Raw genomic sequence first — 21,909 nt, 5'->3', positions numbered from 1 at the left:
AGGAGGAGTCAGTGTCTTACCCCAGGAATGATGTCAGAAACACAGACAGTGGGGATAAGTTTGGGAAAAGAGCTTGTCTCTAGCACCTCTCCCATCAGATGCCACTTGCTCTATTTGACTTTCCTGCCCTGAACAGACACTAGCCAGAGAGACAGGTGAGAGGGCACCTGGACAGTCTCAGTTGTAAAATCTCAGAAGCTATGAGTTTCCTGGGAGGTCCCATATGGGTGACTTGAGGGTCTGGAAGTCTCCTACAGACTTGGAGGCATGGTCCAGGGGTTCCTGTCAGTGAGGGAGCAGGTGGCAAAGGGAAAACAAAGTGCATCTACCCTGGCCATCAGAAGGGGACCCATTCCTTCTGCAGCCACCCAAGGTGAAGGCAGAGAGGGAAGGGTGGGAAGCTGGAGTGTAAGAGTCAAGAAATCCTCTGCTTGAGCCGCAGAGGCTGGGGGATGAGACCAGGGCTCTCTTCCCTGACCCCTCAGCTCACATTTGAGTTGAGCAAAATTTTTACCCATCAAAGACCATATTAGGGATCAAGTCATGGCCCATTCCTCTCCATCTACAAAGGCTTAGTTGGTCCCTGGGATTAGCACACTTTGAGTGTCCTCATCTGCAGAATTGGGGAGGGTGGGTATTTCTTTGAGTCTCTTGAGAAAGTCTGGGAGAACTTTTTAAAGTTAGGCCTCTACAGCAAGCTGAAGGCGGTGAGGGAGTGAGAGCTGAAACCCCCGCATGTGAGTATCCATGGGAGTCTCCTTTTCCCTCCTCGGCCAGCGGAAAAACAAATTCATGAAGAAGATCCCCAAGGACTCAGAAGCCTCCAACGTGCTCGTGGGGGAGGTGGACTTCTTGGACCAGCCCTTCATCGCCTTCGTGCGTCTCATCCAGTCAGCCATGCTGGGAGGAGTGACTGAGGTGCCCATCCCCACCAGGTGAGGGTCATTGAAATCTGCACACCTGTCCCCAGGTGACTAGCTGTCCATGCAATCAGCATGCAGTGCTGGTGGAGACACCCCTAAAGCCTAGAAGGACAATTAAGAATTGGTTGGGGAGGGAAATCTTGACTAGGCAAGTGTTTTAGAGAGTTTATGTGAAATAATCATTCTAAAGCAGGAGCCAGCTGCTGGGAGAGGTGGTGTTGGGTGGACTCTGGGGCACCGGAGTACGGTGAGGATGCTCAAGGGGGCAGCCAGTGGAAGGGGAGAGGAAACATCTCTCCAAAACAAACATTGGAGTCAAAAGAGGGAAGGGATGAGTTTACAGGCAGGTAATAAATTAAGAATGGACACTGTTTGGAGCCAGAGGCTCTTTCTCTTCACCTGCTTCTGTTTTTACTTCTCACTTTCCTCCTCCTCATCCTCCTTCATCTTCTTTGCAGATTTCTGTTCATACTGTTGGGACCTTGTGGGAGAGCCAAGTCCTACAATGAAATTGGCCGTGCCATTGCAACCCTCATGGTAGATGATGTGAGTGGTAACGAGAAACGTGTGCCCCTGAATGTCATGGCTCCAGAATCAGGCTCTGTACCTTCATTCATTCATTTATCCAATAGGCACTGTGTGCCAGGCTGTGTGTAGGGTACTGAGGATTATGAGAATGAGGGAATAGTCACTGCCCTTTAGGAGCATCAACCGAGTAGGAGAGACAGACCTATAATCCAGGAACAGGGGAGCCTTCGCACTTGAGGGACTTTAAAGCTACAGATGAGCAGGAGGTAAGTAGACCCAGCACGAGTCTAGGAGGCAGGCATTCCAGACCAAGGGAACAGGGGCCAAGGTTCAGAGACAGAGAAGCTGGATGCAAGTTGTTCAATGTAGGCTCAGTGTTAGAGCTTTGAGTGCAGCATGGGACACAGAGAGGCGAGTCAGAGACCATACAGAATTTGTGGATGGAGCAGAGAGTTCATATTCTGTTCCCAGAGTGATGGGGAGCTCAGTGGACTTTACACACTCACATGATCCAATCAGTTGTGTAAGTCAGAAAGAACACCCTGGAGAGGATGTGGAATGAGGCACCCTGACCATCCAAGGATGAAGGGCTAGGAGGTTATCAACAGATTTGAAATAGCTGAGCTTCTCAGACTGGGCTCTGCACAGGTTTTCCAATGAGCTTGTTCTATGCAAAACTGAAGGCAGAAAGGTTAAGTCACTAAACCAAAGTCTGACACCTGGAGCATGGAGACCTGGCCTTCAGCTACAAGAGGGGCCATCTGCCCCCAAGGCTGCTGTTTCCCATTGGACCATATTTCACCTGCTGAACTACTGTTCTTTCAAAAACTGAGAGCAATTTGGCAGTGAGAGCAATGGTTCAAAGTGATTTTCTTTGAAACTTTGTGTGGTGTGCTCCCAGGAGGTGGGTAACAAGGGGACTTTGGCCAGAGAACTGACCTTTCTCTGACTCTTCGCTGCCAGCTCTTCAGTGACGTGGCTTACAAAGCCCGCAGTCGGGATGATCTGATCGCTGGTATTGATGAGTTTCTGAATGAGGTCATCGTCCTTCCCCCTGGAGAATGGGACCCAAATATCCGAATAGAGCCACCCAAGAAGGTGCCCTCTGCAGACAAGAGGTGGGTGTGTGAATGGAGGGGTGGCAACAGGGGGCGTGATACAAAGGAAACTTCAAGTCTGGCTGTTTCTTTTCTTTTTTGGGAGGGAGGACTTAAAAGGAAGATGTCAGTATATGTGGGTTTATACTTTTTCCTCCAGTTTCATTTGATTTCTCTTTAAAAAGCATCAGAAGCAAATATGCTTCTGAATTTGAACATCTATAGAATCTGGGTGGCCTGTGTGTGGATATGATTCCATCATTTCCTAAATCTTTCTCTGTATTTTAAGATATTTTATGATTTTCATTGAAGAAGTAAGAGGTATTCTGGGGACAGTCCCGGAGGGGCTGAAGCCTTCCTAGGATTGGGAGCCACACTGTACCATGTCCCTCTTCTTCCAGGAAATCCGTGTTCTCCCTGGCCGAGGTAGGCCAGATGAACGGCTCTGTGGCAGGAGGCAGCACGACTGCAGGAGGTGGCCCTGGAGGTGGCAGTGGTGGTGGTGGGGGCAACCGAGGGAACAGCGGCGATGACAGAGAGATGCCAGCCGTGCACAAAATTGGGGAAGAGCTTATCTGGACAGGAAGGTGCTCACCCCAGGCCAGACAGTGATGCCAGAGTCCTTTAGACGTGTGCCCTTCCCACCCCCCCTGTAGGAACCTCCCGCACCTCTCCCTGGCGTGCCCACTCCATGCCATGGGGACTGGCCATTGCACTCTCTTCTTTCGCATATGCTACAAGCCCCTCCTGCATCCAGCAAAAGGCTTCCCATTGGGGAAGGGGAGCAGGACCCGGCACAGGAGTGGGGAACCCAGACTTCTCTCTAGACACCCTTAGTTACCTCTATTAGTTTTCTGGGGCTCCCATAACCAAGTGTCACCTACTAGGAGGCTTAAGCAACAGAAATTTATTATCTTGCAGTTCTGAAGGCTATAAGTTATTAAATCACAATGTCAACAGGGTTGTGCTCCCTCTGAGACTCTAGGTAGAACCCTTCCTTACATCTCCCTAGCTTCTGGTGGTGCTGTCAGTCCTCGGTGTTCCCTGGCTCGCAGCCACTCCAGTCTCTGCTGTCGTCCCATGGTGTTCTTCCTGTGTTTCCATCCTCACATGACGATTTCCTCCTCTCATGAGGACATTAGTCGCATTGAATCTAGGCCCACCCTAATGACCTCATCTTAATTTCACTACATTTACCAAGGCCCTATTTTGAAACAAGGTCACATTCACAGGCACCAGAGGTTAAGACTTCAACATACGTTTTGGGAGGACACAATGACGCTGTGTTATAATCAGGGATGTCTCTGCCTCCTAAATTTGGACACAACTGTGTTTACCAAGCACAGGTGCCCAGCAGGAGATCAAGGATGTGAGGAGAATGGCTGTCTGTGGACCCCAGGATTTCTGTTCCCCCTGGAATGATAGGTCTACCCCAGGGCACATTCCCATCAGGCCTCCTCTCTCCCATCTAGGCTGTCTTCAACCACCCTTCCCAGTGGAGAGGGCGCTGACCACAGACTTTCAGTCCTGAAAGAATTCCTCCCTGGTCTTAATGTTCTGGTGGAAAGATCCCTGCCCCCGCCCACTCCTAGTCCAGTCCCCTTCCTCCGCCCAGACTCTGCAGACTCTTGTAAATAGCCCTGCGCCTGCACTGGTGTTTGTGGTGAGAAAGCAGCGCTTGGTCCTGTCTTAAGCAGGTTCTTCGGTGGCCTGTGTCTGGATGTCAAGAGAAAGCTGCCTTGGTTCCTAAGTGATTTCTATGATGGCTTCCACATTCAGTCCATCTCTGCCATCCTGTTCATCTACCTTGGCTGCATCACCAACGCGATCACCTTTGGCGGGCTTCTGGGGGATGCCACTGACAATTATCAGGTGTGTGTATATGTGTGTGCTGGGGACATGAGCCCTGAGTGCAAACCTCAGTAAAAGCTGCTGCCACCAGCTGGCGGTAAGGAGTTCCATCCCATAATGGCCACGTCAAGTCTTGGGTTTCATTTACCATCCAGGTTCAGACTGTCACTTTTAATAATCTGTTACTCTTCAAAAAATTAGCAACAAGCCAACTTTATTAAAATATTTAAGACTAAATTGTGTTACTAAAGACTAAATTTAAGGATGATGTAAATAGATCAAACTTTTAAGGGGAATCATCTGCTCTATTTGATACTTTCCCCACTGATGCTTAAGTGAACTTAATCAGCACAATTAATGAGTTGCTAATTGTGGCCTTCTCGCATATATTTTTTTAAGACCAACCTTAAATTCTTAGCTCAGAGTTAAGACATTTTTAGAAAGATGGTACACTGTTACCATGACAATGACACAAGCCTCCCTGGGAAAAAACATCTACTCAGCAAACTCTAGCTTGAGCTCTAAGCAATGGTCTTCTCTGGAGGAGACCCTTGAGAGAGAACCATTAAAAAGTCCTGAACATTCAGGTGAAGACCACTTTTCCCAGGTGAATTGATATGAATGCCTATCTCCAGCCCACACCACTTTCCTAAGCTGTGGGTCCAATACCCAGCTGCCTCTGGGTGTCTCCACATAACTGTCCCTTGAGGTCCCAAACTCACAGAGCCTACTTTCCATTTCATTATCTTCCCTCCAGACCTGCAGTTCCACCAGCACAGTAAGTGGCAACATGGTCTGTCCAGCTATCCACGTATCAACTCATAAGTCCAGCATCCCCCAGTGGCACTCATGACATGGTCCTACTTGCCTCTCATACCTCATCTCCCAGGATTCCCTTTCTCAGATTCCTGTCCTCACTCATTCTGCATTCTGTTTCCCACCAATCCTAATCCTCTTTCAGTTCTTCAAGGCATGCTTCCTCCATGTCCAGCCTTTGTAAACACTGTTTCCTCTTCCTGGGACACTTTCTCATTGTTGCACTTGCCCTCTTTTCCTAGTCAATTCCCTGCTCAATTTTTGGGTATCAGCTTCCACATATCTACCTCTGGAGAGGCCTTCCTGACCTCATCACTCTTTCTGTGTGCACCCCGACCTTATCCCACCTTACACACTCCTTAGCAGTGATTCTTGACAAAGGATGATTTTGAATGCCCACCCTCCCCAGGAGACGCTGGGCAATATCTAGAGATGGTTTGTGTTGTCACAACTGGGAGGGCTTGCTACCGGCATCTAGTGGGTAGGGGCCAGGGATGCTGCTAAACACTCTGCAATGCACAGCACAGCCCCCTCACAGCAAAGAATTATCTAGCTTGAAATGTCAGTAGTGCTGAGGTTAAGAAACTCTGCTGTATGGAAATTGCCTGGTTACTTGTCTATATCTCCCACTAGACTGAAAATGCTTTATCTTGTCTACTGATGCATCCCCAGTATCTAGCACAATACCTCATACATATTAGGCACTTAATGAATTTTGAATGAATGAGTGGCCTAACCTCCAAAAGCACCTAATAGATGCTTCAATGACTACATGACTGGATAGATAAATGGGCTGTCCTCTGTGAGTAGAATGGGCACGGGGACAAGTAGAACCATTGGCAGCCCTGTTTTCTAGGTCCTAGGGTGCCAAAAGGGAGTCACATGAGACCTTTATCTAAATGGAATTAGAGAGAGTGATGCTGGCAATTATGGGGGTTGCAGAGTAGGAGATGGGAAGCAGAATTTGGGAAGCAGAGGGCCTGGAATAAAGGATGAGCACTGTGGCCCGGGCCGGCGGTGAGGTAACTGTGGTCTATTTTGTGCCAAGAGACTCCTTCTCCTGCTTCCATGGAGCCTCACATTCCTTTGCCCCCAGGGAGTGATGGAGAGCTTCCTGGGCACTGCCATGGCTGGCTCCTTGTTCTGCCTCTTCTCGGGACAGCCTCTCATCATCCTGAGCAGCACAGGGCCCATCCTCATCTTTGAGAAGCTCCTCTTCGACTTTAGCAAGTAGGTGTTCCCTGGTGGCCCCGGTGCCTGCTCTCACACTTGGGGCACTCTGCTGAGACCCACCCAGGCAGGGGAGTGACCACAAAGGGGGTCAGGGGCAAAGAAGCACCACTGCTGTCTTTACTTCTGTGGAGAACTGCCAGAGGGGGTTCCCTCTGGCTCCCTGCCTTTAAGCCATCTTAGTGTATATGAGCCTAGCTGATAGGGAGACATCCAGGCAAGATGAGAGGAAGAATTACACCACTCTGCTTGTGAGCAATTATGACTTGGAAGCCAGTGCAGTGTATGAAAAACCTTGAGCTGGAGGTCAGAAGGCTACATGGTGGCCCGGGCAGCTGCTGTCCCTACTCTAGGCTCAACTGTCTCATCTCCAACATGAGGCTGTTTCTAAGGCCTGTCCCGGCTCTGTCTGTCTGAAATTCCTTGTTTTTTCATTCACTCGGGGTGTTTGTTAGCAAACTGTGAGAACTGAGATAGATGTCTTAGCACCTTCCTGACACCTTCCTGAGATCCTTTTTCAGAATTTTCAAAGACCAGACAATCCCACCCTGGAATTGTCCCTGTCTCCAGTCTACTTGTGGTTCCTGGGGGCAGGGAGGCATCTGTGCCACAGGAGGGGCAAATGAGCCATTCAGGGTGTGCCTGGGGAGCCAAGCACAGCCCAGAGCACAGGACTGGAGGCCCCCCACTTTCCTCTGCCTTCCAGAGGCAATGGCCTGGACTACATGGAGTTCCGCCTCTGGATTGGCCTACACTCAGCCGTCCAATGCCTTATCTTGGTGGCCGCAGATGCCAGCTTTATTATCAAGTATATCACCCGCTTCACTGAGGAGGGTTTCTCCACCCTCATCAGCTTCATCTTCATCTACGATGCCATCAAGAAGATGATCAGTGCCTTCAGGTACTACCCCATCAACATGGACTTTAAGCCTGACTCCATCACCACCTACAGATGCGAGTGTGCAGCTCCAGACACAGGTGACTGGTAACCCCAGTGGTGCCCTGGGCCTTCACCCACCCACTTCCCCCCATCACATGTCTCTACTCAAACATAGGAGGGTAAGCTTGCTTTGAAGGGCACGCACTGTCCGAATGGAGCAGATGCAGAGTTTTGAAACCAGTGTTTGGAAGAAAAACAAGGGGAAAGTACAATAGCTCTAATTAGGGTCATGATACCAGAGCCCAGGGTTGTAATCAGGAATGAGCAAGAACACCCCAGGAAGGGAAGAAGTCCTGCTTTACCTCAGTGGGGGGTGATGGGAAGACCACACCTGTCAGGAATGCCTCCCAGCTTCTTGAGAACATGTTACTGTGAGCTCTCCCTAGTATATAAGGTGAAACTACACCAGAGGGATGAACATGCCTACAGATAGGGACTTCAGCAATGAAGGGGCAGCCATGTCATTTGAAGAATGGTTGGAGAACCTGGGGTTATTCAGCATGTTGGAGAGGTGTGAGGGAAGGACAGTTCATGTTACAGGGGGCCAGATTCACCCTGTGTAACTATAGGATGCAGAACAAGAACCAGGGAGCCAGGTGCTTGCTGAATTCAGGGAAGAACTTACAGTCGTGGGAGCCTCCACTCTGAGAGGTATTGGGTCCCATGGGGTGCCTCAAGCTACTTGGACACTACGTAGATGTCCATCTGTCAAAGGTGTTATAAAAGAAAGGATCCCTGCCTTGGACAGGAAGCTGAATCAACCAACTGGTTGACCTGATAATGCTCAGTGCCACTCCTATGGTTCCTTTCCAACCAGAAACTGTCACCTGTAAAGTTAGCGCTTCCTATAGTCTGAACCCCTGGCCTCCTCCACAATCATAATCATGTCCCAAAGAGCCTTCAGTGAGGTGTGCCTAGAGTGCCCAGAGTGCCCAGAATGCTACAGAGCAGGGGCCGGAGACCCATCTGTATATGTCTGACCACCACCAGGCTGTAAACACAGAGAGCAAACTAATGTCTCGAGACCAGTCAAGGTCACATCAAACCTTAGTCTGCCTAACTATAAAAGAGACATGAATGGCCCTTGCCAGTCTCATGGAACTCTTGTGAGGTTTTCGAATTGGGTTGGAAGAAATAAGTAGATAGTGTGTTTTTCAGCCCCTCAATAATACTATCAACTTAAAAATATCATAAGTCAATCAAAAATATTTATTGCACAATTACTATGCTCCCTACTTTAGGCCTGTGGAGATAAAGATGTCCTGACCTCATGTAGTTGTGGTTATATCCTTTTTCCCTACATCACTACAGTGATTTTGTAACTTTTTTCCTTTTTTTTTTTTTTCTATCATATATTTTAGCATTCCATTAAAATCCAGTGATAGGTAAAGCTGTTCTTTGTCCTGAGCTGGGACGTGCTGCTTGCTCAAGGAATCTAGGAGATCCTATCTGCAGGCTCTTGTTGTCCTCTCCTCCAGAGAATCCCGACTCTGAGCCTGGGCCCCATCAGGGCACTCCCAGTTGCTGCTTGGACCTTCTGGTTTGTGGATTCATTGCACTGAACAGAAATATTCCCATAAACAAAGCTTTTGGAAGTATACGACCTTGCTCTCTTTGAGAACCAGTCCAAATTCTGGGGTCATATGTGGATCTTTGGCCATTCTGAGCATCACATGTCCACAGAAAACGACAAATCTAAGGGAGTCCAAGAAGCAGGAGCATGTAAGGTAGTGGCCCACGGGCCTCTGTGGCCTCATCCATTTGGATCATGCTATTGTCATGGTTCTCAAAGTGTGGCCCCCTAACCAGCAGCATCAGAACTGTCTAGGAACTTGTTAGAAATGCAAATTCTTGGGCCCTACCTCCCAGACTTGCTGAATCAGAAAGTCTGGGGTAGGGCCAGCTGCATATTAACAAGCTTTTTGAGTATTTCTGATGAATGTTTAACCTTTTGAGTGCCAACATCACTGTGAGCGACACTGACAAATTTTCCCAAAAGTGCCAGCATCACGCCCAGCGACTCTTTTCGATGGCTATAAATGTAAATAACAATGGAATAATTCGTATTTTATGTTTTGTTCTCTTTTTTTGTACCTCAGGTTATATATTGATATAATTTTTTCTCATGTTGATCCAAATTTTTACTTACTCATGGCATTCAAAGGGTTAAGTGTGAGAACTATTGCTCCATTAAACTATTAATTAATACCAAGGCATTATTAGTCACTAACCCTAGTAAAACTGAATTTTCAGTTTCTTCACAGAGAATGAAGAAACTGGACCTGGGACAAGTTGGTTTTGATTAGGAGAATATGAAAAAGTTCTAGACATTTAGGAGACTAGGGAGGGGGACACTAACTGAGGAGGGTTTTTCCCCAGTCCATGGATTACTTGGTTACTAATTGTTCTGTATTCCTAGTTTTACTGCAAAGCCCAGCCGGATTCTGGCACACTATCACTCATTGTCATTCTGAGACAGTCTCATTTTAAATTTAATCCTGTTTCGATTGTAACTGATTTGTATTCTATTTATGGATGCTGCACACACTGACTTGGCTGCTCTCAATCCCAAGTGAGTACCATTTGCAAACACTAGAATTTTTAAATCTCTGATACTTGGATACTCTCTGGAATTTTCCATGTTATATTTCTTCCTTCTTCATGTCAAAGTGGCTTTCAGAAAAATCCTACAAAGTTCTCAATATAAAAGAATCGCTAAACCTAAAAGATACAAAAGAATGTCTGGTGTGACAGGCTTGGCAGTGGGAAGGAATCGACCTCCCTAGGCCCGGCATTAGCTGGGAATCCTCGAGCAAAATTTGTGTGGGTTGCCCTGAGTCAGCTTCTTTGCCTGCCTTTTCTACTCCACTGTTAATTGTGCATCACATTCTCTTGGTCAATGGTGTGAGGAAAGGAAGCCGGTGGCCCTACAAGGCCTGCCTTTATAATAAATGGCCACATCCCCCAGGGAGTGGGTCACAGTTCCTTTCAACTCTTCTCATGACCCCTGATGGGAACTGTCATGTGCTCCACTTAGAGTTAGGGATGCTGAGGCTGGGACCAGGGTTTAGTTTTCCTCAGTTTGTACTCAAAGGGCAGATTAGCAAAGATAATAACAAAGCCAAAGAGTTCTTCCAGGCCCTGCTGACCTAAAAAACAAAAACAAAACAAACAAACAAACAAAAAACCCCAATATAGCACATATGGATGAGGCAGGAGAGAAAGGAACTATGTGCAGAGAGGAGCAGGGCAGGGAAGGATGTTCGCTGTGTGGACCTGGGAGGCGTATAGGCCCTGGACCAGCCTGCCTGGGATGGATCATGGCTCCTCCAAGTGCAACCTGTGTGACCTTGGGGATGGATGGACAGGTTCTTCACTTCTCTGGGCCTCAGTTACCTCATCTTTTAAATGGGGAGACTTCTGCCCTAGCTGGTGTGGCTCAGTGGATTGAACACCGGCCTGTGAACCAAAGGGTTGCTGGTTTGATGCCCAGTCAGGGCACATGCCTGGGTTGCAGGCCAGATCTCTGTTTGGGGGCGAGCTGGGGGCGAGTGAGAGGCAACCACACATTGATGTTTCTCTCCCTCTCTTTCTCCTTCCCACCCTCTCTCTCTAAAAATAAATAAATAAAATCTTATAAAATAAATAAATAATATGGGAAGACTTCTTTCAGATTCAGGAACTTAGTCAGATGCTGTGTATAAGGGTTTGGCATGGTACATGGCATAGAGTAAGTTCTTTGAAAATGTTTAAGTCTAAGAGCACAGACATGGTCTGGGGACTTGTAGGGATTCATCAGGCACATCATGCACTGATTTGTGTCAGCACTTTGCCTTGGTAGTGGATCCCTTACTTCAGGCTTTAAAGCCAGTCCTTTAGCATCAGACAGGTGCTGTCTTAGTCTGGCCTAACTGGTCTGTAAGCTGTGGCCACCCCCCCAATCTTCCCTGGACAAAGTGAGGAGAGTGCAGAGGGGTGGGGGTTCACTGAGCTGCCCTCAAAATGGAGCCAAACCTTGGTTCTAAGGGACTGGAGGAAGATGGGAAAGGGTGGGGGCTTGGAGTGAGTGGTTGCAGCCTCCCTGCCCAGCAGCTGCTGACCCTCCCCATGTCCTGTGCTTACCCACAGCGAATACAACCGGATCCAATGCTTCAGCCCTGCTGCCATCAAACACCAATACTTCTCTGGTAAGTCCTTTCTTCTTATGTCAGATATTAGATAGTTTTTGTTCGTGGGGAGTGAGAAAAGTTAGGAAACTGAGTCCATCTTATGGCAACCCAGACTTGCAAGTCTGGCCCCAGCTGCCCATCATGGTCACCTGTGGAGCCCTGTCAATGCACATTTTTATTTTACATATCTACTGTCAAAACCCCACCTTATAACCTACCCTATTCCATTAGATCCATGTGCATAAATATCACACACACATGTGCACACAAAAAGGGGAGGTGGATATAAGGGATGAGAAATAGGGCTCCACAAACAACATCATGAAAAAAGTTTCCCATCTGTTTTTCTACCTTCTTCCTTGCCTTTCTACCCAGGATCCCCAGTTCCCACCCAAAAGTGCCGCTCCCCAGCCCAGAAAGCTTGTTCATGCTCTCTGCTCACTGAATTTGATCTGTCCTTTGTGCTCATGTGTCCCCATGCCGTCAGATACGGCTTGCTTTTTCCAATAATAATGAGCAGTGGCTCTCATTACTAGGAAGAACAGAAGGAGAGTAATTTATAATAAAATGGAATATGTATTTTAAAAATATAATGTGTAAATACTCAGGAACAAATGGTAGGAAGTCCAAAACCAGGTGAAGGGTAGCACCTGGTTAGCCTAAGGGAGATTCTTGACCCTTTCATGTCCCCAGGGTGGCTCTTTCAATTACCCCACACAGGTAGCTTGACTGCTCAGTTGGCCATTTAACCTAATATTTTATCCAATATCTGATTTTGAGGGGGAAGAATGGAATCAGTCAGCCCCTAGTTATTATGTGCAAGTGCTGTGTATTCTGTGAGGGCTAAAATGACTGGTAAAAAACAGATTTGGGGCACTTCTGGTCAGATTGGAGGCATAGGTAAACACAGTTTGCCTCCTTGCACAACCATAGCAAAAATTACAGCAAAACTACAAAACAACTATCACCCAGAATCATCAGAAAATTGAGCTATTATGAAAATCTGAAAACCAAGGAATTAAAGAAGTCACATTCATCCAGATGGGTAGGAGGGATGGTGCAGAACAGATGGTCCCAAACCCACATGTGGTGGGTAAAAATTGGGAGGGATACTTCAGGAGTGAGGGATCTGGCCCCAAACCAGACCACCCAGCCCAGGGTTCCAGTACTGGGAAGATAAGTTCCCATAACTTCTAACAATAAAAACCAGTGGGGATGGGGTGGTGGAAGAAACTGCTGGATTATCAGGTTCCTCCTTTCAAATGGATTTAGGATTATACAGACACTCCCTCTGGGCTCCAGCACTGGGGCAGTGGCTGGAAGGGCCTGAGTGGTATACGGGGAGAAATTGAAGTATCTGGCATCAGGGCAAGTGCCAGGAGACAGCTTCCTCCCAGACAAAACCCCAGAGTCCAGGCAGCAGCATTTTCTCCTTTTTAAGCCCTCCCATACACAGCCACAAAGCAGCAACATATTGGAGACTCTATCAACCTCACTCACCCACCCTGGTGATTACCTAAGGCTCCATCCCATCCAACTTACTGGTGTGCTTTTCTATAATAGGCCATGCTACTGAGACAGAGAGTCAAAGCAGCTCTACCTAATACATAGTAACAAACACAGGGAGGCTGCCAAAATAAAGAGACAAAGAAATATGGCCCAAATGAAAGAACAGAACAAAACTCCAGAAATAGAACTAAACAAAATGGAGATAAGCAACCTATCAGATGCAGAGTTCAAAACACTGGTTATTAGGATGCTCAAGGAACTCATTGGGTACTTCAACAGCATTTAAAAAACTCAGGCAGAATGACGGTTACACAAAGTGGAATAAAGAACAATTTACAGGGAACCAACCATGGAGTGGGTGAAGCTGAGAATCAAATCAATGACTTGAAATGGAAGGAAAAAACCATTCAATCAGAATAGCAAGAAGAAAAAATATCTAAAAAAACAAGGGTAGGCTAAGGAGCTTCTGGGACAACTTCAAAGATACCATCATTCAGATCATAGGGGTGCCAGAAGAAGAGAAAGAGCAAGAAATTGAAAACTTATTTGAGAAAATAATGAAAGGAAATTTTCCTAATTTGGTGAAGGAAATAGACATACAAGTCCAGGAAGCACAGAGTCCCAAACAAGTTGGACCCAAAGAGGACCACATCAAGACACATCATAATTAAAATGCCAAAGGTTAAAGGTGAGGAGAGAATCTTAAGAGCACTAAGAGAAAAGCAGAGTTACCTACAAAGGAGTTCCCATAAGACTGTCAGGTGATTTTTTTAAAGTATATTTTATTGACTATATTGTTACAATAGTTCCATCAGCTGATTTCTCAAAAGAAATTTTGTAGGCTAGAAGGGACTGGCAAGAAGTAGTCAAAGTGATGAAAAGCAAGGACCTACAACCTAGATTACTCTATTCAGCAAAGCTATCATTTAGAATCAAAGGGCAGAGAAAATGCTTCCCAGACAAGGTAAAGTTAAAGGAGTTCATCATCACCAGCCATTATTACATGAAATGTTAAAGGCACTTATTTAAGAAAAAGAAGATCAAAACTATGAACATTAAAAGGGCAATAGACTTACAACTATCAACAATTTAATCTAAAAAACAAGCTAAGCAACCAAGCAGAACAGAAACAGAATCATAGATATGGAGATCATTTGGAGAGTTATCAGTTGGGAGGGGGGAGAGGGAGAATTGGGAAAAGGGTGCAGGAATTAAGAAGTACAAATTGGTAGGTTCAGAATAGACAGGGGGATGTTAAGAACAGTATAGGAAATGGAGAAGCCAAAGAACTTACATGTATGACCCACAGACATGAACTAAGGGGGGGGGGTTGCTGGAGGGAGTGCGGGGTACCAGATGGACTAAGGAAAAGGGGGAAAATTGGGACCAGAGATGTAGCTCTGTCCTTAAACTTGCTTGTATAATAATAAGCCTGTGGAGATGAACCTGGAAAGTAATGGGCAGCACAAGCCAAGCACACCATGTGTAATATAGGCCAATGTGTACTTCCAAGCTGGAGAGGAAAGCCTCATGAGAAACTGGAATGTGGACTGGCCTTAAAGGCTGAGAAGGTTGGTTCCATAGAGAGAAGTACATTCCAGGTTGAGGGACCAGCACAGATAGAAGGGCACAGAGGAAAAGCACAAAGCTGTTCCAGGTCAGTGAGTGGACCATCGGGCTGAGACAGTGTGAGGGTGGGGATTGCATGGGGAAACCATAAGAGATGAGCTGGGAGAGAGATGTTGGGCCAGTCCAGTGGGGCAGCAGAGGCATGCTACCTTGCAGGGGGCATTTTAAATCACTATTGTGATTGAGGCATACCCTGACATTCAGCTGATGGCTGGGCCTCTCTTTCATGTGGTTTTCTCTGCCTCAGAACTTTCTCACAGCATGGTGGTCTCAGGGTTCCTAGAAGGTAAGAGCAGATAATGCAAGGCTCCTTGAGGCCTTGGCTTAGAACCTGCTTAAAGCCACCCCCCCCCCATTCTATTGGTCTAAATCAGTCCAGGGGAGCCCAGATTTAAAGGGGTGGAGAAATAGATTTCACCTTTTGTTGGGAGAACTGTCAGGGTCACATTGCAAAGGAGCATGGACACTGGGAGACATGATTCATTGGGAACTGTCATTATGTCAAACTACCACAATTCTCTTAATCCAAACATCTGTTATAGTTGCAAGTATCTGTTTACTTCATTATGTAGGTTCCCGAACATTTACTTATTAAAATTTTAATATGTATTAAATTTCATGATAAATTACTCTCCTTTTATTATACTTAGAAACATACATATGAATATATGTGAGTATCTATGTATATATACGTGTATATATGTATATACACTTAGGAATATATATATGTGTATATATATGAATATGTATGTATAGGAATATACATAAGAATATATGTAATATATGAGTATATTCCTACATATTTTCCTATATATAATTGTGCGTGCCCTGGATTTTTAGGCATCTGGGGCACCAAAAGGGGAAGTGGCTGAAGCAACTGACCCAGGAAGGGTCTGATGGGGGGCACTGAGCCCCAATATGTGAAAGGGTGTGTAGGGATAGGAAAGGAAAAAGTAAGTGTGAGACACTCCAGGAAGGGGGTGCTCACAGGACCCAAGGTTGATTAACCGAGCTGGGAGCAAGGCCTTTTGAGGGAGGGGGCATCCCACCCTCTGTGCTTTTCCTTCATGCTAGCACAGAAGTGTATCCTAGAACATGATGAAAAAACACATCCCAGCTTCTAATCTTCCAAGGGAGCCTCCTGTTGATCATTCCTTAAAGCAACCTGTCCCCAGGAGCATCATTCTGTTCCTAGGCTCCAGAGGGACGGGAGGGCTAGGGCCCCTCAGAGAGCAGGAGGGGTGTGTGGGCTGCCTGGGCACTGCAAGGGAGGCACAGCTGACCCACCAGGACAGCCTTGACCTTCTCTCTTCTGTGCTTGGTCTTCAAGTACAACCCCCTTAACCTCACAGCACTGGACTGGTCCCTGCTGAGCAAGAAGGAATGTCTGAACTATGGTGGGCACCTGCTTGGGAATTCCTGCCAGTTCATCCCGGACCTGGCACTCATGTCCTTCATCCTTTTCTTCGGGACATACTCTATGACCCTGACCCTGAAAAAGTTCAAATTCAGCCACTATTTCCCTACCAAGGTAAGCTCACCCTTCAGTTAGGAGGGGACCTATAGTCAGATCATTTGCAAGATCTCCCTGAGAGGATTCTGACCCACTCAAAGGTTGGACAGACACAGCAGCACTGGCTCACTGAGGTTGGCAAGGGCTGAGCCTGGACTGGAGCCTGGGTTGAGCCTAAGCTTTTCATCCTCCTCCTCTTTGCCTGAGGACTGGGTCTACCTGTGGATGGGCAGGTACTTGGCTCACTTGCTCATATTCCTGCAGGTTCGGGCCCTAGTAGCTGACTTCTCCATTGTCTTCTCCATCCTGTTGTTCTGTGGAATCGATGCCTGTTTTGGTCTGGAAACCCCCAAGCTGCACGTGCCCAGTGTTATCAAGGTTTGCTCTGGGCCTTAGCTCTGCTGCCCACCATCTGCAGGTCCTTTCCCCTCTACACTGATCAAACTGTCACATTCTCTCAGCCACACAACCTTGTGTGGGTTCTCTGTGCATGCCCCATCCTTCCTGTCTAGAATAGCCTTGCAGGAGGCGGTCCTTTGAGATTGCAGGTTGGGGCCATATTCACAATGAAACCCCACTGTGTAGCCAGAGTGGGCAAGGTGCTGGACTCCAGCTGAAGCTCCTTGATTTCTACTTGAGGGTCTACAATTCCCTGACTCCTGGCAGTCTGCAAGCTGAGCCACCTGGGTTTTGGTTAAAATTATCCCTTAGAACAGTGATTCTCAAAGTGTGGTCCCAGCCCAACCTCAAGAGAATTTGCTTCACAAATCCCCCATGAGTCCAGAGTTGGTGCCGTTTGCTTGTAGCTGAGCGTGAGTCCTACTGCCTCAGAAGGAGCACCCCCTTTTCATCTACACCAGGCTGAGAGCACAGGCTCTGAAACTGGCCCTTCCTCCCTTTGAAGGCTTGACCTTCATAATATTACTTCAGGGTTCTACTAAGGAAATTAAACACTCATAAAACTGGTGTTGGCTTAGAAAATTAAAGTACCTCTTAAGGAAAACAAAAGATAAACTTCAGCCCAGCTCCTGCACAGATAATTGCTTATGTCCCAATATGCAAGTCTGAACTGATATTCGGTGCTTTACAGACAATTCTATGAGGCTCCCCAGACAGGAGACTCCAAGGAGAGACGGGGCATCAGCTGCTGGTCCATCAGAGTTTTCTTTCTTGCCTGTTGGGTCTCATTTCTGCTCCTTTTTAGTTTGCAATTACATAGTGACTGCAAGCTCTTTCCCCACCCCCTCTGTACACCTCCCTGTTTCTTAACCAATCCCAGGCAGCTGCCACAAATTACCCCCTTAGTTCTGCAGACACGGGGTCCTTCCCAAGTCTATCTGCCTCAGGGTATCTTTGCTCTGAAGTGGTAGGTGCCAATGTCTGTAAGGGAAAAGACTGCACTAGAAAAGGACCCCAGGTGGAAGACTGGCAGGAAGGTGGAGAGAGGGGACCCTGGGTGGTAAGTGCTCTGGGATGAGGGAGAGAGGAAAGGGCCCTCTCTGTTTGCTCCACTCAGCCCACACGGCCCGACCGAGGCTGGTTTGTGGCCCCCTTTGGGAAGAACCCATGGTGGGTGTACCCAGCGAGCATCCTGCCCGCCCTGCTGGTGACCATCCTGATATTCATGGACCAGCAGATCACGGCCGTCATCATCAACCGGAAGGAAAATAAGCTGAAGGTAAGCCTGGTGCTAGGAGCAGGGCCACGACCTCTTTCTTCCCACAAAGTCAGAAGGAATGAAGAGGGCAGATGGTGCATCTATCAAAATTCCAGGCCATTTGTGAAGCGAAATATGAGGCCAGAAGCCTGGAGTTCTGGTATGTGGGGAGAAATGTGACCTCCAGATGCAACGAGGCCACATGGCCAGGGTGACTTGATCCAAAGACCAGGACCAAGTCCAGGGTGGGCCACTGGGCACCTTGCTTCTCCCAAAGAGACTCTCCAGCTCTGTGCCTCCTGACAGTGAATTTGGGAGTCTGAGCAGATCCTAACACGGGCATATTGACCCAGAATCATGAGACAGAGGAGCATCCTTAGCTCTCCTTGTCCCTGAAACTCCCCATCCTACCTCTGGATCTAAGGAGATTTGGACTGCTCTCTTCCCCACCCCAACCTGGACCACTCTAGGTTTGGTTTAGGGCAGCAATTTTCAACAGGTGTGCCACAGAATTTTTAAAACATGCAATACCTGACTATGTAGTCAGGGGCACTGACCTCTTTTCCCTTAGGTTGTCAAATAATAAAATGACAATAGCCAACACAACAATAGCCATCCAGTATGAATGACTTAAAATTATACCTATTTTTAGTCAGATTGGCAAAAAATTAATATATATTCTGGTGGGTCACAGAATTTTAGTAATTCGTTTATGTGTGCCACGAGATGAAAAAGGTTGAAAATTGCTGGGCTAGGGCCTGTCCCAGCCAGGGCACCCATTCAGGAACTGCAGAGATATTGGGGCCACTGTTAGAAGCCCTTCCTCCTGGGGACCCAAGACCAGGGCCATTCCAAGTCTGAACACCCCTCTCTACAGTCACCTGTGTGCCTTCCCTGGGTCACCAAACCCTGGGGTTTGTAAGGCATGAGCAGTTCAAGATGGCAGCTTCCTCAGAATTCCATCTAGAACGTCAAGGGGAGCCCTTGAACCATGTTCCACAAAATAATCGCTTTGGGGAGATTTTTGTCTAACTCATCCCACCCCAACACATGATCAGCAACAGGCTCCTAGACAGCTACTCCTCTCCTGCTGCCCCTGCAGAAGGCTGCTGGCTACCATCTGGACCTGTTCTGGGTGAGCATCCTTATGGCCCTGTGCTCCTTCATGGGGCTCCCCTGGTATGTGGCGGCCACGGTCATCTCCATTGCCCACATCGACAGCCTCAAGATGGAAACGGAGACCAGTGCCCCAGGGGAGCAGCCCCAGTTCCTGGGGGTCAGGTAGGTGGGGCTCCAGGCCTGGGGACCACCTGAGCAGGAGTGGTCAGTTTGGGAGAGGAGAAGCAGGTTTTTCTTACCATCAAGGTATTTCAGCAAAAGGGGTCCCTGTTCGGACAGCCCAGGAGCTGTGTGGATAGGAGTGATGTTCCTGGAGGGAGGGAGGAGGGAGGGGGAGATGAAACTTCAGTTCTAAGTGGTGCTCTTTTTCTTAATAGATTCCAAGCAATACACAACCATGGCCCATATACACACTCTCAGCTGGCCACTGCTGACCTGTTCCTTTGTCTCCTCTTTAAGGTGCTCTGCTCCCACTGTCCCCCAAAGCCCTCCTGTGGGTTTGGATCCTGCTCAATCTTCATTCCTCCAGAAAGCCTTCCAGGACCGTTCCCACTGCTGGGCTGGGCCCATGGCCTGTCACCTCTGTTCCTTTCTTGCCCCATGTCAGGTCCTTGATCTGTTTCAGATAGAGAGGCACATCTTTCATGTCTTAGGGCCTCCACGGTGAGCCCACACCAGACACTGGCATTCTCAGGAGTGGCTGTCCTAAGAGCTTCTCCCCACTGCCTCAGGAGACCTGACTTCCCAGACTGCACTGAGCAAGACTTCTCTGATCAGCGCAGGGTCCCCTCCCAGACACCGGAGCCCCAGATAGCTGAGCCTGAGCAATTTTCTCCAGCACCTCCAGCTTCTACCTGCATTGTGTCTGGACCTGGGCACATAGGAAAACTCACCCACTCTCCCACCCCTCATAACTGCTCTGCCAGCAACCAGGTACCCTTTCCCCAAATCCTCATAGTCATGACCTATAAACGTAGGATCTTATTATAATCAAAGGGCAGGGATAATAAGTACTTTATATCCCATTTCATCCTTACAACAACCCACCTCTCTTCTACTTAGGTGATGCCACACAATTAGTAAGCGGCAAAGCCACCAAAGTCAGTCTGGCTCAAGCACCCCCAATACTAGTCACTATGCTGGCCAACCTCCCAAACAACCCTTCAAAATGCCCTTGACTGTGTCGTGGCTCCCTGTCTTCTTGTGTGCCTTTCTGCTGGGCCTTCGGCAGCGGGCTTACTCTCTGGAATGGGGAAACAAGGCAGAGGCCAGGGCCTGGAACATAACCTTGTGGTGCCCACAGAGGGCTGGAGGGCAATAATGATCATGGAGCATCTCTCGGTCTACTTGACTATGTGCTCTTCTCTGCCAGGGAACAGAGAGTGACCGGTACTATCGTCTTCATCCTGACCGGGATCTCTGTCTTCCTGGCTCCTATCCTGAAGGTGAGGCTCTGCCCCTTTCTGAAGGGCCCTGTCTGCCTGGGAAACCACTGGCCTGATGTCTCAGATGTGGGGGAAGGGTTCCCGCATGGTCCCTAAAAAGGCAGGCATAGAGATATCCATCGTCATCATTGTTTTCTAGAACATTGTGTCATTTATTATCAGCAGCTGCCATCCTCACTTCTCTATCCACCCCTCCCAGGGTCCACCCTGACCTTGCTGTGAAACATTCTTCCCTCAGCAAGTTCTGCCAAGTTCCATCCTTGCTTAGGTCAGGAGCTTCCCAAGCAGGTGGGGTTTCCACAGTGTTGTGTTTATGGCTCACTAGAGGCCTCCTTGCTCACCATTTTCTGAAGTTTAAAACATGCATCAAGGAGACCTCTGGAGTTGTTCTTGGGGCCTGTTTTCTGCTTTTCTGTTTTGCATGTCTTTGGCACATAAGCGACTTTTCCCCACACAGTCTGAAGTTTCTCTTGCTCATGTCCCTCCAGACCAGCTGCAAGAGATGAAATCAAACTGGAATGTCCTCATTCTGAGGTACTGAGTGTTAGGATTTCAAAATATAAATTTGAAGGCACACAGTTCAGTGTGTAGCACCTATCAATGGCCCTTCCATATAAGTTATGCCTACAAAGACTTTCCTTTCTTGAACTAATCTTTTTTAAGTATATTTTATTGATTCTGCTGTTACAGTTGTCCTAATTTCTTTTCTCTTTGCTTCCCTCTGCCCAGTACCCCCCTTCACTCCAGCAATCCCACCCCCTTAGCTCATATCCATGGGTCGTGCATATAAGTTCTTTGGCTTCACCCTTTTCTATACTATTCTTAACATCCCCCTGTCTATTTTGTTCCTACCAATTATGCTTCTTAATCCCTGCACCATTTCCCCATTTCTCCCCCTTCCTCCTCCCAGTTGATAACCCTCCAGATGATCCCCATACCTATGATTCTGTTCCTATTCTGGTTGTTTGCTTAGTTTTTTATTTTTTTAGATTCTGTTGTTGATACTTGTAAGTTTGTTGTCATTTTAATGTTCATAGTATTGATCCTCTTTTTCTTAAACATTAAATATTTTTTACCATTTCATATAATAATGGCTTGGTGATGATGTACTCCTTCAGCTTTACCTTGTCTGGGAAGCACTTCATCTGCCCTCCCATTCTAAATGATAGCTTTGCTGGGTAGAGTAGTCTTGGTTGTAGGTCCTTGCTTTTCATCACTTTGAATACTTCTTACCAGTCTCTTCTTGCCTACAAAGTTTCTTTTGAGAAATCAGCTGACAGTCTTATAGGAATCCCTTTGTAGGTAACTCTCTGTTTTTCTCTTGCTGCTTTTAAGATTCTCTCTTTATCTTTAACCTTTGTCCTTTTAATTATGTTGTGTCTTGGTGTGGTCCTCTTTGGGTCCAACTTGTTTGGGACTCTGTGCTTCCTGGACTTGTACATCTATTTCCATCACCAAATTCACGAAGTTTTCCTTCATTATT

General features: G+C 47.4%; 1 protein-coding gene across 1 annotated transcript in view; it reads left to right on the top strand.

The window, feature by feature from the left end:
• Positions 1–21,909, top strand: part of SLC4A5 (solute carrier family 4 member 5) — a 78,970-nt gene that overhangs the window by 41,767 nt on the left and 15,294 nt on the right. Inside the window, exons 7-19 of the mRNA XM_090281535.1 lie at positions 778–935; positions 1,382–1,469; positions 2,415–2,569; positions 2,950–3,135; positions 4,246–4,420; positions 6,312–6,445; positions 7,152–7,423; positions 11,514–11,572; positions 16,023–16,223; positions 16,470–16,583; positions 17,722–17,883; positions 18,965–19,143; positions 20,354–20,426. Coding sequence (XP_090137661.1) covers positions 778–935; positions 1,382–1,469; positions 2,415–2,569; positions 2,950–3,135; positions 4,246–4,420; positions 6,312–6,445; positions 7,152–7,423; positions 11,514–11,572; positions 16,023–16,223; positions 16,470–16,583; positions 17,722–17,883; positions 18,965–19,143; positions 20,354–20,426 — 1,956 coding nt within the window. The remainder of the gene's footprint in view (positions 1–777; positions 936–1,381; positions 1,470–2,414; positions 2,570–2,949; positions 3,136–4,245; positions 4,421–6,311; positions 6,446–7,151; positions 7,424–11,513; positions 11,573–16,022; positions 16,224–16,469; positions 16,584–17,721; positions 17,884–18,964; positions 19,144–20,353; positions 20,427–21,909) is intronic.

The sequence above is a fragment of the Furipterus horrens genome, unplaced genomic scaffold, assembly GCF_987537825.1.
Source record: "Furipterus horrens unplaced genomic scaffold, mFurHor1.1.pri manual_scaffold_6, whole genome shotgun sequence".
Lineage (NCBI taxonomy): Eukaryota > Metazoa > Chordata > Mammalia > Chiroptera > Furipteridae > Furipterus > Furipterus horrens.
This window is presented reverse-complemented; position numbering and strand designations above follow the sequence as displayed.